Below are 18,443 nucleotides of genomic sequence, written 5' to 3' on the forward strand. Positions count from 1 at the left end.
CCTTGTGGATTTACTTTGTATTTCTTGATTTTAACAAGTTATTTTTCTGCAGTTATTGATATGGTATAATGGATTTCTTTTCCTTTTTCTATTATTGTCCTAAATTACACAATAGGTTTTCTAAGATTAAACCAAATTTGCATCCCTGATAAAATTAATTTCCCTGTATTATACTATGCATTTTATGTGCTGAAGAATACAATTTCCTAATGTTTTAAAATCCTGCTTTACAATGATAAGAGCATTCAAAATAATCTTTTCCTGAAAGTGTCTTCTTACCATGAACTGAATGCTGTGACAGTAGTTATATAGTTCATAGTGTGCTCCAAAAGAAACTTTGGTCTCAACTGCAGTTTTCTGCTGTCTAGTGTTTGTTATCCACTCTATCAAAATCTAAGGTATTGTGAGGCATCGTGACAGAATCTTCTAGGACAACTGTAAGAAGACAAATTTTCTAGTTTTCTTGGTTTTTATTTCCATTATGTTTTCCTGAGCAAGGAAATTTGGTTGGAAATAACTGGATTTGTGTAAGCCTCTGTATCCATACTTGTTTTCTCAAATAAAGTTGTCATACAATGGAAAATTTGTATAATGTGCCAATCTTTTGCTCTACTTCACTAAAAATGTTTTGTAAAATCTTGCCCCCATGCCAGGAAAGGGATGAATAGAAGATGGAAAATACTCATGTATTATATTACTGAAGTTGTCTTATTCTGACATATACATTTGTGGAGTTCTATAGTATTTTATTTCAAATAAGTTATAAATTCATCACCAAAATGGGACACTATTTGATTTCTTTATCTTAAGCATGACACATTCTACACACAAAGTAGTGTTTTATCCCTATTTAAAGACATTGCTTCCATTTTTCCTTTTCTCATATTTTCCCTTCTCTCCTTGCCTCTACCTCTCACACTTTCCTTACTTCTTTAGACCTTTTAGACCTATTTTACTTTATCAATTATACAGTGAACCTTAAAGTATGGCCATTTTTACTGCATTGATTCTTCCTATCTAGGAGCAAAGGATACATTTCCATTTTCTTCTTTTTTTTTCATTGAGTTTATTGGTACTTTTTAGGTATACAGGACAGTTACTTTCATCATGGGATCTTTTACCTTTAGATGACAAGCCTTGGTTATCTGCCCGCCCTTCACCCCCTCCTCCCTTTCCTATTTCCAAAAACTTCATTTCCATTTTTTCATTTTCTCATATTTTTTCTTTTCCCCTACTTCTTATATCCTCTTCAATCTCTTTTTTCAGAATGTTGTAGTTCTCAGTGTAGAGGTCTTTTGTTTCCTTTGTTAGATTGATTCCTAGATATTTCATGTTTTTGGATGCTATGGTGAAAGAGATTGTTTCCCTAATTTACCTTTCAGTGAGTCTGTTATTTGTGTACAAGAAGGCTAATGATTTTTGGGTGTTGACCTTGAATCCAGTCACTCTACTGAATCTGTCAATGAAGTCTAGAAGTCTTTGGAATTTTGGGGGGTCTTCTATGCATCATATTGTCAGCAAATAACGACAGTTTAAGTTCCTCATTTCTTATCTTTATTCCTTTTATTTCTTTCTCTTGTCTAATTGCTGTGGTGAATGTTTCCAAAACTATACTGAATAGGAGTGGTGATAGTGGACATCCTTGTCTCATTCCTAATTTTAGAGTGAAGGTGTTTAGTTTTAGCCCATTTAGTATGATGTCAGCTGTTGGTTTCTCATAGGTAGCCTTTATCAAGCTGAGATAAAGACCATCTATTCCAATTTTATGCAGGGTTTTTTTTATGGATGGGATACCTATATCTATTATCTGTCAGGTAGGAAGGAGAAAGAGGGAAGAGAGGAGTTGGAGGAGAAAAAGAAAGTGAAAGTGAAAGCAAGAGAACTACATATACACAGAGAGAAGGACAGAAGTTGTCGTGAGCCTTCCACATAATTTTTGGAAAAAATCATTTCACAATCAAATTATAATTAGGCCTCATCTTCTTGCTCACAGGTTGGCTATGCCATGCTGAAACATAACTCCATTTTTGTCTCCAGTCAGTTGTTTTCACTGGCATTGGCCATCCTGGCACCGTGCTTTCTCTGTCTTAGTTCTATCTTTCAGTGTATCTTTTTCTCAGGCCTGTGTCTCACATTGGGCACGTATGGACTGGAACCTGATGACAGGAGAACTCTGACAGTTGGCACCCACCATGGGAGTTTGAACCACGAGTAGTCACCTGTTCAGTGAGCCCACTCAGAATAAAAAGGAAAAAAGAAAAAGAAATAAAAGACTCAGTGACACATGTTCCTTGCATCAAGGTCAAAGATAAGCACAAAATCCCGGGAGAAAGAGGTTTGTGCTTCAGATGTGAGGAGGTAGTAAAGTTAGTCAGTTGGGACTAAAACATGGTGTAATCACTTTTGGCCCACATTGGCCTGCAGTGTAGAGATAAATGCTGCAAAAAATAGTTAAATACAATAATAATTTTTCACAAACAAGAACTTTAGATGTGGAATTTAGGGAGTATGTCAAAGATAACATCCAGACAGCTCAACAAAGAAGAAAAGTTATCTCCCTTGAGACCTTAACTGAGTCCTTGACAACTTGGAGGTTTGTGCACTCTGTTTTGTGGGCCAGAAACCCAAGCTTGGGAACCCTCAAGCTTCTACTCCATGGTAATTGGTAGCTCATGAGAGCTGCTTAGTTTTGGTTTTAGAAGAACTGCTTGCCATATCTGCTTTCACATGGCACATTTGCCTCTCTCAGAAAATGTGACTTTGTTACAGGTAAACTCCAGCGCGAAGGTCAAGCTGCCTTCTCCTCTGCTTGAGTTGCTAAGAGAACAGGTGTGGAGGAGGATAAAAGCATGAGGAGAACTTCTTGGCTTTAGTACCCTGGAGGGTGCAGGTGGGAATTGTGGTTGGACCAGAGAGGGTCGAGCTGGGCTTGCACTCCGCTTGGAAAGAACTAAAATGAAAACATAAATAATGGATTGAAAACAGCTAGAAAAGTTTTGAATACCATAAAGCAAAATAGTGAGAAAAAACACTCCTGGCTTTAAGAGCCTGAAGGCCAGTACTGTGTTATCAGGCTGCTGCTGCTGCAAAAGTCTGGAATCCAAAGCAAAGCCAGAGAAAATGCAGTTGTGCTTTACTAGACATCAAGAGATTTTACAAGAGAAATCAAGTTACAAATTTTAACTATTTGATAAATGTATCCTTGTTTCGATTTCAGTTGATGTTTAATTAGTGTGCTTAAAAATTTCCTTGTGCATTGCAAATTCTTGAATTATAATTATAGGGTTAACTTGCTCTTTTCTGTACTTTTTTGATGAGAAAAAGGGACACTAAAATATTAACAGCTAAAGAAAAGTTTGTTATAAAAGGTTTAGAGTAAGTGAGATGGAGGAAAAATACTAAGAAGGTTGAGAGTAGAAGAGATATATGTTTGATATGAAAAGATTTTGTATGTTTATCTTGGTAGAAGGATAAAGAGAGATATACAAGACCAGAAGGCCTTGGTATGTTGAGAAAGTGTGCAGAAGTGATTTATCATGTATGTTTGCTTGTTGGTTTCAAGTTTGTTATAAAAGGTTTGCATTTATAGGCATAAAGAGTCTTACATTAGTGAATATTACTTAAATATGGTATTGTAATATGTTTACATTGATTGTCATCAAAGGGTTAAGTTCTAAATGTGTTGTGATATGTTTACACTGGTCATCAAAAGATTAAATTTTCTGTGAGCAAAAAGGTTTTATTGAAAAGAGGCTTTTGGTACAAAGTTAAATTAAACGGCATAAGGTTTCATATATATAGTTATGGTAATTATTATTGTTAATTTTCTGACATACTAAATGCATCTATGCTTTCTGACTGTACAGGTTTTCTAATATGTTGTTTATGGTAATAACTTCCTTTTGATTCAGGTATTTGCCTTTCTCTTACTCCCCATCTATTTATGATAACAGGTACATTTATAGGCTGATGTATTTTCTTTTGTTTTGTTTTTGAGACAGCGTCTCACTATGTAGTTGAGACTGACCTGGAACTCACTATGTAGCCCAGGCTGGTCTAGAACTCACAGTGATTCTCCTGCCTCAGCCTCCCAAGTGCTGGGATTATAGGTGTATGCCACTATGCTCGGCCTGATGTATTTTCTTTAGGTGGCATCCTATCAAAGGATAACAATTTAGATGAGAAATTGTTGTGTTTTGGGAGGAGAATGAGTGTGTTTAACAATGGCTACTTTATATTAAGATGGAGACTTAAGTGTGTTACAAATATAATGTCATCATAATTGTTATGCTAACATATTACGTGTGGCTCTTGATGAAGTTTTTTCCTGTTTTACAGGAATTCCACTACTAGAAAAAACATATTTGATAAAAAAATCTTCTAACTATGTTTTATATTTTAAGGTGCTTGATGTCCAGATAAAATTGTAATAATTAAGTTCTCTATTCTCATTGCAATGCTAATACTATTGATCTTCTCTTCTGGGTGTTCAATAACTAAAGTTTAGAGACTAGAACTAGAAAGTTAACTGGGATAAGAAGACAGCTAATATTTTGGCCCTGGGTCTTCAAGGTCTATAAACAACCCAGAACATGAGAGAAGATCCTACAACTTTGGTAAATCATCCAACCTCCTAAGCAGAGATATTGTTGAGCACAAAAGTATGCCAAGGAAATCATACAACCTCCTAAGCAGAGATATTGTTGAGCACAAAAATGATAAAAGTCAAAAGTATGCCAAAGAAGTGTCACTTGCAGGGAAAAATCTCCCATGATTTCACAGGAAGCAACATGGTCAAGCAAGGCTGTGACACATCCTGGTGGCTGACACTGACAGGAGCTGAGAGGCTCTGTACAAGGTTCAAAGTAATGCCTTATTACAATTATAATAATTATAATTATAAATTATAAAAATAAAAATTAAAAATAAGGGAAAAAAATTGAAGGCCTCTTTTAGGGTGTGCCTTTGCTGTCATGACAGACAGTGTGGGCCACAATGTGCAGGACTAAGTGAATTAGTCTCAGCTAGCCAATGGCAGATACTTGATATTCAGGCTGAATTCTGACTGCAAGGCCCAAGTTGAGTTCCCTGACCTCCTGCAGGGTTGAACTTTGCAAGGTTCTACTGCAGGTTCCAGCTATTCTTCCCCTGAAGTTAGACCAGGTTCTGATGTGAGGTGACAGTCTCTCCAACTTACCAACTGCAGTGGTCTGGTGTACTGAGATATTTTCACGGTTCCAGTGGGCTTCAATTTTCATCTAGGAGTCTCAGAGAGGCCCTCTTTCTCTTGTCTGTGTGCACAGGGTGGGACACTGCTGTGTTGGTGCCCACGTGGCTGGGCTTCTCTGCTGCTTCTTCCTGAAGGGGTGGGGGCGGGCCCAGGCGGGCCTACCCAGCCACACTTTGGTTGTGTGGCTCACTGTTCCCAACTGCTGTTTTCAAACAGAGAGAGGGAGATGCAGAGGACTGTAATATTGATTTTGCTCAAAGCAGGCTGTGAAGTTAACCCCACAATTGGCTTGTTTTGAGAAGTGAGTCTGGCTGAAGCCTACATGCTGAGGTCAGAGTACCTTGCACCCAAATTCTGTTCCCCCAGCTAAATCCTTCAGACTAGAAGGACAATTTTCCAATTACAATTGTATACTTTGTCTCTTCCGTGCCTCATTTGAGAATGCTTTGTCTTGTTCTTTATCAGCCTTGTTTACATTAATTTCAGTGGAAACTGCACATTGTCTTTACCGCAATTAATGGCCATTAAAAGTCACTGCTTGGTGCCATGCTGTACCTTTGTTGCTTGTGCCAGCATCGGTTGTCCCGGCACTCTGCTTTCTCTCTCTTAGTTCTGTCTCTTAGTGTATCTTTTTCTCAAGCCTGTGTCATACACTTGGCAGGTGTGGACTGGAACCTGACTAAAGGAGTCTCTAACATAAGGTCCCTGCCAATTTAGGATTATCACCATCCTCTGAATCATCCGTTACTCCCTATGAACCCCCAAAATAGTGGCAAGCTCAGGGTGCCTTCATATCTGCTGTCCAGAGCTGCACTGATCAGGCCAGAACCTATCTTCTCCTCTAAGTCTTCTTTCCTGTCTTGATTCTTTAATTTGCCTATTGCTGGTGTGGCTCACAAGAGACCAGGACCCACTGCAGGGGTTCTGGTAATATCTCCTTTCCCTGTTCCCTACAAGAAATAAACCTGTTTTTTTTTTCTTGTTTTAGTCAGGAGAGTTAAAATATAAATCTGTTTCATGTTGGGCAGAATTAGAAGACTAGTTATATCTCTTTTATTATCCAACTCTGATTAAACTAATTTTCAATTTTCCTGAGAACAGGAAAGCAGATGTTTTTTTAGGATCTTGAATTTTTAAAAAAAAATTAAAAAAAATTAACTTAGGATTCCCACAGTTATTAATAATATAATAATCCATTGCTTTTCATTAAATAAGGAACTTCTGATGGAAATTAAGCATAAATTTCCTATGGATAAAATTGGTTTACTGTTGATGAAGTTACCTGCAAAGTTTGGGAGATGTTCAAGGAAGATGATGGATATTTTTGTTGTTTTTGAGAGGAATAATATGGCTCTCAGAAAGCAAAATTCCATCAAGGTTGCACTTTCATTCTTAGGATCATTTCTCTTTGATCACAGCATTTTCAATTTTATCTTCAATTGCCCACTTTGATTCCATATATTTAGGTGTCCATCATTCCTAGACCAAAAAATGTAATTCCTTCTTACGTTAACAGGAATCATACTACCAGGAATCAATAATATATCTTCTTGTACTCTTGAGAATTTAATGTTTACTTTATGTATGAATCCTGGGGTCTTAGATATTTTTATCTAATAGATGATGTCAATTCCCTTTTCTGGACAATAGAGTTCCATTGGTTATTTCTAGCATACTTTATACCACAAGTTCACCCTTTTGGGAGAAAACCACCTGGATGCTTTAATAACCATTTTAATAAACATTTACTTTCTTCAAACCAACTGAAGCAACTGTTAAGCACTTTCATTTCTTATAGGGATTAAATCCATAAGATATTTGTTATAGTTCTCTGTAAATGATTAGGCAATGTTCTGTTTCTTTTAAAATTGTTTTGTTGCTCATATTCAATTATTTTTACTAGAAGGAATAGAAATGATCAAGATGTGATATTTGTATATGTACCAATTCCCCAAGATGAATGCAATTATTATGTACCACACACATATGCTAACAAAAATAAAATTGTGTAGTTGGAATGGCTTATGACCCTCTTATTTTATGTACAAGGATTTTTATCTTTTTCCAGATTATTCTGAGTTTTTAGAATCCCATTGCCATTGGAATTATAGTTTATTTTTTCCTAGTAGATGTGATATACATTGTTTGTTGAAATATTCAGTGTTATTTTAAAATAATATTTTTATTTAGATTTGATAGAAGTAATTTTTTTTTCCAGTGCCAGTGATCGAACCCAGGCCTCTGCATGTTAGGAAGCACTCTATCAACTGAACTTCAACCAAGTTTGAGAAGTACTCTTGTTATTCTCAGTTTAATGATGAATAGAAGACTAGTTATATCTCTTTTATTATCCAACTCTGATTAAACTAATTTTCAATTTTCCTGAGAACAGGAAAGCAGATGTTTTTTTAGGATCTTGAATTTTTAAAAAAAAATTAAAAAAAATTAACTTAGGATTCCCACAGTTATTAATAATATAATAATCCATTGCTTTTCATTAAATAAGGAACTTCTGATGGAAATTAAGCATAAATTTCCTATGGATAAAATTGGTTTACTGTTGATGAAGTTACCTGCAAAGTTTGGGAGATGTTCAAGGAAGATGATGGATATTTTTGTTGTTTTTGAGAGGAATAATATGGCTCTCAGAAAGCAAAATTCCATCAAGGTTGCACTTTCATTCTTAGGATCATTTCTCTTTGATCACAGCATTTTCAATTTTATCTTCAATTGCCCACTTTGATTCCATATATTTAGGTGTCCATCATTCCTAGACCAAAAAATGTAATTCCTTCTTACGTTAACAGGAATCATACTACCAGGAATCAATAATATATCTTCTTGTACTCTTGAGAATTTAATGTTTACTTTATGTATGAATCCTGGGGTCTTAGATATTTTTATCTAATAGATGATGTCAATTCCCTTTTCTGGACAATAGAGTTCCATTGGTTATTTCTAGCATACTTTATACCACAAGTTCACCCTTTTGGGAGAAAACCACCTGGATGCTTTAATAACCATTTTAATAAACATTTACTTTCTTCAAACCAACTGAAGCAACTGTTAAGCACTTTCATTTCTTATAGGGATTAAATCCATAAGATATTTGTTATAGTTCTCTGTAAATGATTAGGCAATGTTCTGTTTCTTTTAAAATTGTTTTGTTGCTCATATTCAATTATTTTTACTAGAAGGAATAGAAATGATCAAGATGTGATATTTGTATATGTACCAATTCCCCAAGATGAATGCAATTATTATGTACCACACACATATGCTAACAAAAATAAAATTGTGTAGTTGGAATGGCTTATGACCCTCTTATTTTATGTACAAGGATTTTTATCTTTTTCCAGATTATTCTGAGTTTTTAGAATCCCATTGCCATTGGAATTATAGTTTATTTTTTCCTAGTAGATGTGATATACATTGTTTGTTGAAATATTCAGTGTTATTTTAAAATAATATTTTTATTTAGATTTGATAGAAGTAATTTTTTTTTCCAGTGCCAGTGATCGAACCCAGGCCTCTGCATGTTAGGAAGCACTCTATCAACTGAACTTCAACCAAGTTTGAGAAGTACTCTTGTTATTCTCAGTTTAATGATGAAGCACACATTCGATTGGAAAGTGGAAAAAGATGAGTGTAGATTGTGAAAAATATATGTGAAATCAGAAATTTAAATGTATTTGTTAACCTGTTGGGAGAAATTATGTATTGACAGAGTTGTTTATATAAATATCCAAATATTAACAGATATATAAAAAGTAAAAAATAATTTGGGGAAGCGGAGTTTTTTTGAATACTCAAGAAATAAAATCAATATAGTAGGAGATTTATAGCATTTAAAGTAATTGGTTGCTATTATAAAATATTTCATAAATGCATTGTCACTGCATATAACTATGAAAATAAATGTTAATATGCATAGAAGCCTGATTATATATTATTTATTATGATATTAGTTGACTGACATATATTAAAAGAAAATGTGCTACTCTGAGGGAAGATATGACATACATTCTTTGTTTTTATTGTACTAGTATTCTTGACTTAGTTGGGAAATTACTGGTCATTTTAAGTATAGATCATTTTAGGTTAGAAATTGGTTTTAAAATTAGGTACAAATCATGAAACTTGCATATTATATAAATGCAAAGATTGTATTTACAATGATCTGGGTTTTATAACTCAGAAACTCTTTCACACAATCTAGACCAAGACATCACTTTCTCTATAAAATATATTCTTTTTATGATATTCCTTGATAGGCCTTCAGAAATGAAGAGAAAACTAGATGTGTAAAGTAGAAATGTAAAAGTAAAGGAATGCTTGGTAAGAGTGGCAGGAGTCTGGTTTACGTAAGCAGTATTTAATGGTTATCATTAAGTGAATGCAATCAATTATAATATCTGTTGACATAAAAAAAAGAAATGGTTTGTGTTTATTACATGTTTGTACTGAATACAGGCAGAAGTTCTTGAAAGTGATATGTATGAAAGAGTACAATGAAAGGTGAGCAATCTTTATAATTAACAATGACTGAGTAACTTTGATAGAGGAAATTTCTATTTGGCCTGGAGGTAATAAGGTGTAATTCAGTCATCACCAAACATCTATATAGAATTGACATTATTAGAATTAGTTGGAAATCAGTATGGAGATACTTCAAACAACTAGGATTAGTAGTCGCATTTGACCCAGGTATTCCTCTGCTGAGTATCTTCCCAAAAGAATTAAAAGAATCATATCACAGCAATATATGCTCACCCATATTTATAGCGGCACAGTTTGTAGTAGCTAAAATTTGGAAACAGCCCAATTGCCATCAACTGGAGACTGGATATAAAAGATATGTGTGTGTGTGTGTGTGTGTGTGTGTGTGTGTGTGTTTAATAAAATGGAGTACTACTTAGCCAAAAACAATGATAAGCTAGAGATTATTTATAGCTAAGTGGATGCGCATTGAGGTCATACTCTTAAGTGAAATTAAGAAGTCACATGTGTAAATACTGAATAATTTCTCTGGTGTGAAAAACTAAAAGTGTAAATAAGGATCAAAATGTATAATTGATATTTGTAATAGGAAGAAAAGGTCTAAAAGAGTAGAGGAAGTGGGAAGTGTAGAGGAAAGGTAAAAAGGGAAAAGAAAAGATATGTGAAAGGCAAAATAACTGAAACAATGTCTTTTTAAACAGGAAGGGTGGAGGGGGTGAAGGGAGGACTGAAGAATGGGGAATAATAAGAACCAAGATAAGATGTATAGAGGTACAAGATCCCAGTGATGAATGTAAACTATGTTGTATACCTAAAATGTACCAATAAATTTAATAAAGATAAAAAGGAATTAAAAAATACAGATTCCTTCCCACACTCATCTCACTTATAGACATTTTTCAATATCCAGGTTAATTATGAATAAGGTATGTTGCAGATACCAGTATTAAAGGAAAAACAAAATAGAACTTTCCCAGGTGATTCTGGGTATGAGGAGGTTGGGCAAAAGCTGACCTAATTGAACTCAAGGGCCCTTTTTAATTCTCAAAGAGGCCACATGTTCATACATATATTTTCTTGTTTATCCTTTTGATTTTAAAAAACATTTAAAGAATGATGAAGCTATGAAAGGCAAAATGAAGGAGTAATTCCCAGTTCTGCCTCTGCATAATATTAAGAATAAGATTCTATTGAAATTCAAACCAAGAGACTTTGTGCTAGATTTTCTTTTGCTTCTAATAAGAGTCATGTGAGACTTAGAAATAAGTCTTAGATATAAGACTTAGATACTTGAGCACATCTGTACATAGTAAAAAGCATTTTTGTTATTAATTGAATTTTACTTTAAAAAATAATAAGCTTTAAAAAGTCTTCAGTTAGGCTTTTTTAGAATAATCTGGATCTCAAGTAAGGTATCCAATTTTTATAAATCATAAAATTTTATGAAGATTTTTAATGTAGTAAAATTTATTTTTCTACTTATTCCTTCATATATCAATTATCCATCACTTATTATTTATGAGTACTATACATTTCTTTTAGCTTACATAAATAATTGTATTTAATCCTTGTAACAATCATATTAAATTGATCTTCTCAGTTATATTTTGCTGATGAGACTATAGAGCATCATGGCATATAAACAATTTTCTCAACATCACTCAGCTAGTGAGAGACAGATCATGGATTTAAACTCAGGTTTATGTGAATGGAAACATCATAGTTTTAACTGAGAAAATTTTTTACTTCAAAAAAATAGTAACAGAAGCTAAATCAAGTTTCATTTGTGGTCGTATTTGTACTTTTAATCTCATGAAAATTTCTAGATAACAATATGTAATTTCAGCAATGACAGTAAGTTTCTTGAAAGATTATTTTTCTAGTTCAAAAATTAAAATGGATCACAGAATCAGAGAATTCTAACATAAATTAATTTTTTCCACTTACATTTAACTTTTCAGATATTTTAAATGCTATTAATAATGTTTCTATGTACTTGTTTAACATTTGATAAGCAATTATTTCTCAAAAAGCAAGTGTGAATCTATGCATACAGATTTTTCAATCGTATTTATTTTCAGGAATGTCTTGTGTTTTGTTAACAACATATACAGGGGAAAACAGTTCATGTTGAGGAATTAGTCTTATATTTTAACCAAGGGTCTTTTATAGAGACAAAATACCTTATGTGGCTAAGACAATAAAAGATGTGCCAGAGTTTTCTTCCAAAATACGTAGCCACTAATATTCACAGATTAGCAGTAAATGAAGTGGGAAGTAGATGTTGAAGATATACAGCTATGGAGAGGGTGGGTTTCATCTATCACTTGGGGGATTCTTCAAGATTGGTGATTCAGGCTGTCTCATGGAAATGTTGATTCCTGTTTCTAATACTTTTATACAGCAGACTTTTTGAAAGTCAGATTATCTTATAGTGAGAAAAGGAATTCCCCCAACTTTCCATTTCTAAATTAAAAGAATCTTGTATTTCTTTATTTACTTGACTAACATTTAGGTTTTTAAGATGTTTTAGTCACCATAAACATTGCTTTTCACATTCAGTTTCATGAAATAATCATAGTACTTCTTCATAGTAGGTATATTTTGGGGGGGGTACCAGGGATTGAACTCAGGACCTTGTGCTTAGGAGGCAAGCAGTGGCACACTGAGATAGATCCCTGGCCCCATAGTAGGTATTTTTAGTACTTCACATTTGACAGAGGAAGATTTTCGTGCTTTGAAAATGTAGGTAGTTTGTCTTAGCTACTTTTCTCTCATTGCTGAGACAAAATACCTGACACCCAAAGTTAAAGGTGGAAAGGTTTATTTAGCTCACAGTTTGTAAAGGTTTCAGTCCATAGTTGGCTGGCTCCAAGCAGAGTGGTACATGGCAGAGGAGCATTGCAGAGAAGAAATAGTTCATGGCCCATAGAAGACAGCAAAATCAACAAGGAACATCAACAGCATCTTTTTGCTCCTTTTATCTCATCCAAACTACTTAGGTCAGGTAGCACTCACACCCTTAACCCTAATTTAGCACTGCAGCCTGAATAAAGTCCAGCATCACACACTCTAGATTTAGCCACCTCTGAAGAATTCCCACCTATGACCGCATCTAGTCACAAGCCATAACAGTAGTTAAATATTCTTTCAGACTGTGCAAGATAAAACTTACTCTCATTTCATTGGTCTCAAAGTTTAATGGATGGCATGAAACGACTGGAGATGCCACTGTCAGAAGTATCCTTTGCCCATCCACATTTCTCATATCATACTGAAACTAAATATATTAAAACCAAATTAAGAAACCATATTTTGTCTGTATATTGGGTGTTTCTAAATGTAAAGTAATTTTGTCAGATATGCTGCCAAGAAAAACTCAATTTGTGTTAGCATGTTTTTGAATGGGAGCTTCAGGAATGAAAGTTGGCCAAGGCTTTTTACTGGCTTCTCTGTAATCTGTTCATTTTCTCTAATAGGTCTCAGTAATGAGGAGTGAAATGAATAAGAATTATTCAGATTTAACAGAGTTTATTCTGCTGGGATTCAGGACATCTTCAGAAGTACAGATTTTCTTATTCTTGCTTTTCTTGATTATCTATCTGGTCATTTTATTGGGAAACTTGAGCATGTTAGTTGTCATTAAAACAGACTCCAGACTTCATACACCTATGTATTTCTTTCTCCAAAATTTGTCCTATTTAGATGTTTGCTACTCTACAGTGATTGCACCCAAAACTCTGGCTACGTTTTTATCCAAGGAGAAGAAAATTTCTTACAATGGATGTGCAATACAATTCTTTTTCTTTGCTCTTTTTGTTGGGACTGAAGGTTTTCTTCTGGCTGTGATGGCATATGATCGCTTCTCAGCCATCTGCTCACCTTTCCTCTACCCGGTACGTATGTCTCAGCAGGCTTGTGTTCGCTTGGTGATTGGTTCCTACATCTGTGGATGCATCAACTCTGTGATACAAACAGGTTTCACCTTCAGTTTGCATTTTTGTGGGGAAAATAGACTGGATCACTTTTTCTGTGATGTCCCAGCCCTGATCAAAATTGCATGTGTGGACACCTTTGTGAATGAGATTGTGCTGTTTATTCTCTCTTCCCTCATTATCATTACCACCACAACTGTAATCTTGATTTCCTATGCATGCATCCTCTCCACTGTCCTGAAGATTCCCTCAACCCACGGCAGGAGTAAGACCTTCTCCACGTGCAGCTCTCATATCATAGCGGTGAGTTTATTCTACGGAACTGTGTTCTTCATGTATGCCCAACCTGGGGCCATTTCCTCACCAGAGCAAAGCAAGATTGTAGCTGTGTTCTACACTTTTATTATTCCTATATGGAATCCTCTGATTTATAGTCTAAGAAATAGGGAGGTGAAAAGTGCTTTGAAAAGGATATTGTTTAGAAAAATACTTTTTCATTGACTTCCAACCTTCTCTAAAGGTTTAGAATCAACTAAAAGCAGTATTATCAGGAATTTAGTATGGAATATTTTTGAGAAAGGGCACATAAAAGTTTTGGAGATTAAAGTTTATTTCCATTTTTAAATCATTCCTAGAGTCTTTAAAAATGAATATTTTTTACATTTCTACATAATTATTTTAGTGTGATATCTAGGTGTTAACTAGTTTTAGACTTGCAACCAAAATATACTACTTTTCACTGAATAAATTAATATATTTATTTGGTTGATTAATAAAATATGTGTACCTACTCATATAAATACCAACATGTTCATCTATAATTAGGTTGGAGAAAGAGACAGAGACATACAGCATGTTCTGTGTTATTTTATTTTATTTTATTTTTTGTTTGTTTTTCAGCTTTAATTGAGTTTATTGGTACATTTTAGGGATACAGTACAGTTACATTCATTGTTGTGATTTTGTACCTCTACATGACAAGTCTTGATTCTCATTTTTTCCCCTTACCTCTGCCCTCCCTTCACCCCCTCCTCCCCGCCTCATCTACAAACACTTTACTTTCATTTTTCATTCTCTCACATTTTTTTCTTTTCCCTTTTTACTCTTCCCCTACCCATCCCACCTTCCCTAAACCTTTATTTTATTTTATTTTTTATTTTTTTTGGTAGCAGGGATTGAACTTTGGATCTTGTGCTCATAAGGTAGGCAGTGGAACCACTGAATTAAATCCCTGGCCCTGTTCTGTGTTTTTGACCATCAAGGCAGTCATTGTATGATCTTAGTAAGTGAGAGTTGGAAAAGCTAGGGTAGTGTAATTTTGTGAAATAATTACACAAAAAATATTAATAATATTTTTATATCATCCAATCATTTCATCAAGAAGTAAAAATGAATAAATGAATATAGTATAACTGTTCTTTTCACAAAGTTCTTAATAAAATTTGACAATCAGTATTATTTATGCTTATCTAATTAGTTTTTAATTTTGTTCCTGAATCATTCTTATAACATATATGGATTGCAAAATTTTCCTTTAAGTTTGAAAAATTATCACCATAGATTTACATAAAATATCTCATTATGATAATTTCACCTATTCAATATCTGTGGTTATGTATACTTCATATTTTTAATCCTCATAGCTTTATCCTATTTTGGTTCCTTAGTCTTGCCAAGAATTTAACTTCATACAATTTGAGTTTCATATTATTTTTGAAGTATTTTATGATTGTAATGTCTAGTTCTATAAATTTTTGTTTATTTTATTTTGCTTTAGTATATTCAAAATCGAGCATAAAACATTACACTGGGTTAATGTATAAAGATGACTTGCTTTTCTACACTAAATTTATTAAACAATATCTGCTTATATATTTGCATATCCATCTCATTGTTTCCATTTATTTTCTGAAGATCTGGTTTTTATTAGACTTCTTTTGAATTCATATGTTGAATGCTGAGGTACAATATTTTCAGTCTGTTTCATTGAATTATACTCGACACATTTGAATAGCTTTTATTATAGCTTATTTATATTTTCATTATGTTATGTATAATTTTCTGTAATTTTAATATTCTCTTTTACCCAAATATTATTTAGATGTTGTTTCTGATTTCATGATAGTTGATTTACTAGGTTAATTTCATTGTCTTGTTGATTTCTAGTTTTATTATTATAAATTATGATAATTGAATCTTGGAAAACATTTTAGTTAAATTACTATTATACCAGAAAGACATTGATGATTTAATGTTTGAAAATGCAGTCACACTTATCATATTAATTCATGAAAACATTTTACAAATATTATCTCAGAAGCTGTTCCAAGAACTTTTGGCAAATTTTAAGAGTGAAAACATGTTAAACTTAGAAAATATTAAACTTCATTAACTGATAAAAAACATATAAGCTGAATGAGCACACATTCAAGATGATATTTGAAATATTTTACTTAAAAATTGAAAAAAAGACAAAATGCTCACAATTCCAAATGCATTTCAGCATTCTATCAGAGCTCTAGCAAATGCAATTTGATGAGTAGAAATTAAATGTTGAGAGATCAATTATGGGAGAAGACTGATGTATAATAATTTAAGGACAGTTTAAGAAGATGTCTGGGTAAATGAATAAAAATCACTTACCTGTGTATGCAACAGCAATAAGTGAGTTCTACATTTAAAAATTATACCTTTTGTAGGTAACAGATAAAGATTTAGGAATAGTTTAGCAAAAGATGTGTGAAACTCCATGTGGAATAACATAAAATTCTTTATTTAGATCATGGTATAGAATATAGTTTTCAAAGATTGCAAAAAGCATCAACTATGTGAGAAAATATGTACACGTATATAGAGTAAAATTACAAAGGTATAGATGTTCACTTTATACAATAATTGTAATGGCTGTATGGACTGTGAACATGTTTGTTTTCTTGTACTTGGTATTATACTTTTTAAAAAATAGAGACATGTCCAAAAGTGAGGACATAAAGTAACAGAATTTTATTTATTTATTTATTTTTTCCTCATTGAGGTTATTGGTACATTTTAGGTATACAGTACAGTTATATTCATTATTGGGATCTTGTACCTTTACATGACAGGTCTTTGTTCTCATTTTTCCCCTTGTCCCTGCCCTCCCTTCACCCCCTCCTCCCCCCCCCTTTACAAACACTTCATTTCCATTTCTTCATTTTCTCATATTTTTTTCTTTTCCCTTATTAGCCTTCCCCTACCCTTCCCACTTTCCCTACACTGTTAGCCCCTTTCTTCCTATTTCACATTGTCCATTATCTCATTAGGATCTTATGTACTATTATAATTTGTTCACACCAGAGAAACTATTTGGTATTTACACGTGTGACTTATTTATTTCACTTAGGAGTATATCCTCAATATGTATCCATTTTCCTGTGAATGAATCTAATATCTCATTCTTTATGTCTTAATAGTATTCCATTGTACTATACTTTTACTTTCTATAAGGCATTCTTTGATGGGCAAAATATCTTATACTGAACTTCTCCAAATTTATTTATAATAAAGATGCAGCCAATCTACATAAATAGGCAAAATAAAGTAATCATTTTACAAAAGAGCAAACAATAAAATTTGTTGGAATATTTCATCAGTTACCTGAGAGATGGAAATCAAACTTACAGTGAAAATTCCATTTAACACCCATTTCATTAAAAAAATAAAATAAAAATCTGACTTTGCCAAAGCTAAAGAGCACTTGATATTGTGGTTTATATTGATTTCCTCGCAAAGGCTCATGTGCTCACAGATGAGGCTCTGGGGAGGTGACTATGTCATGAGTGTGTGGTACTATTAGTCTACTGATGAGTTTATAAGCAAATGTGATGTTGAGGCGTGGCCTGGAAGGGTCTGTCTCCCTCCCTGCTTTGGTCACACGCTGCTCCTGACTGCCATGCATGACATCTTTCTCCTCCGCATGCTGCTTTCCCTTGGCCAGCTATAGACTGAAACTTTTACAAACTGTGAGCCAAATTAACCTTTCCTCTTTCTGGAAAGGTGTGTATATTGGCTATTGTGCTTCAGTGATGAGAAAGTAACCAAGATGTAGGGCATACAGCACCCTCTCTTAGCAGGGACAATATTGCCTCTTTGTGGAGGGATGTTTTTTGTGCATAGTTACCCAAACTATATACAGAATGCTTTTTAAAAAAACCCTGAATCAGTGGCACACAGTAAATATATGAAAAAATGTTCCACATCACTGGTCATTTGAGAAATGCAGATGAAAACATCACTGATATTCCACCTCACACCACAAAGAATGGTTGCTATCAAGAAATCAATCAATAACAAATGTTTGCAGGGCTGTGGGGAGAAAGGAACCCTTCTCCATTGTTGGTGGGAGTGCAGACTGGTACAACCACTATGGAAATTAATATGGAGATACCTCAAAGAGCTGGGACTCGAAGTTCCACTTGACCCAGCCATCCCTCTGCTGGGTATCTTTCCAAAAGAATTAAAAGAATCATACCACAGTGATGTATGCACACCCATATTTATAGCAGCACAGTTTGTAATGGCTAAAACTTGGAAACAGCCCATTTTCCCATCTGTTGGAAACTGGATAAAAACGATGTGGTTTTTCTATAAAATGGAATATTACTCAGCCACAAAGAATGAGAAAATAGATTCATTCATAGGAAAATGGATACATATTGAGGATATACTTCTAAGTGAAATAAATAAGTCACATATGTGTAAATACCAAATAGTTTCTCTGGTGTGAATAACCTGTAATA

The 18,443-nt window shown here is 33.8% G+C and overlaps 1 protein-coding gene across 1 annotated transcript; it reads left to right on the forward strand.

Moving 5' to 3' along the window:
- Positions 1 to 13,218: 13,218 nt before the first annotated feature.
- On the forward strand, positions 13,219 to 14,166 carry LOC104851957 (olfactory receptor 12-like). Its single transcript, XM_010609395.1, has one exon. The coding sequence runs from the start codon at positions 13,219 to 13,221 to the stop codon at positions 14,164 to 14,166; it is 948 nt and encodes a 315-aa protein (XP_010607697.1).
- The last annotated feature ends 4,277 nt before the right edge of the window (positions 14,167 to 18,443 follow it).

This window comes from Fukomys damarensis, unplaced genomic scaffold, assembly GCF_012274545.1.
Source record: "Fukomys damarensis isolate Sample0158 unplaced genomic scaffold, DMR_v1.0_HiC HiC_scaffold_15, whole genome shotgun sequence".
Lineage (NCBI taxonomy): Eukaryota > Metazoa > Chordata > Mammalia > Rodentia > Bathyergidae > Fukomys > Fukomys damarensis.

What these genes read in the sequence shown, in the direction of transcription:
- LOC104851957 (XM_010609395.1), top strand. Translation starts at nt 13,219, where the DNA reads ATGAGGAGTGAAATGAATAAGAATTATTCAGATTTAACAGAGTTTATT.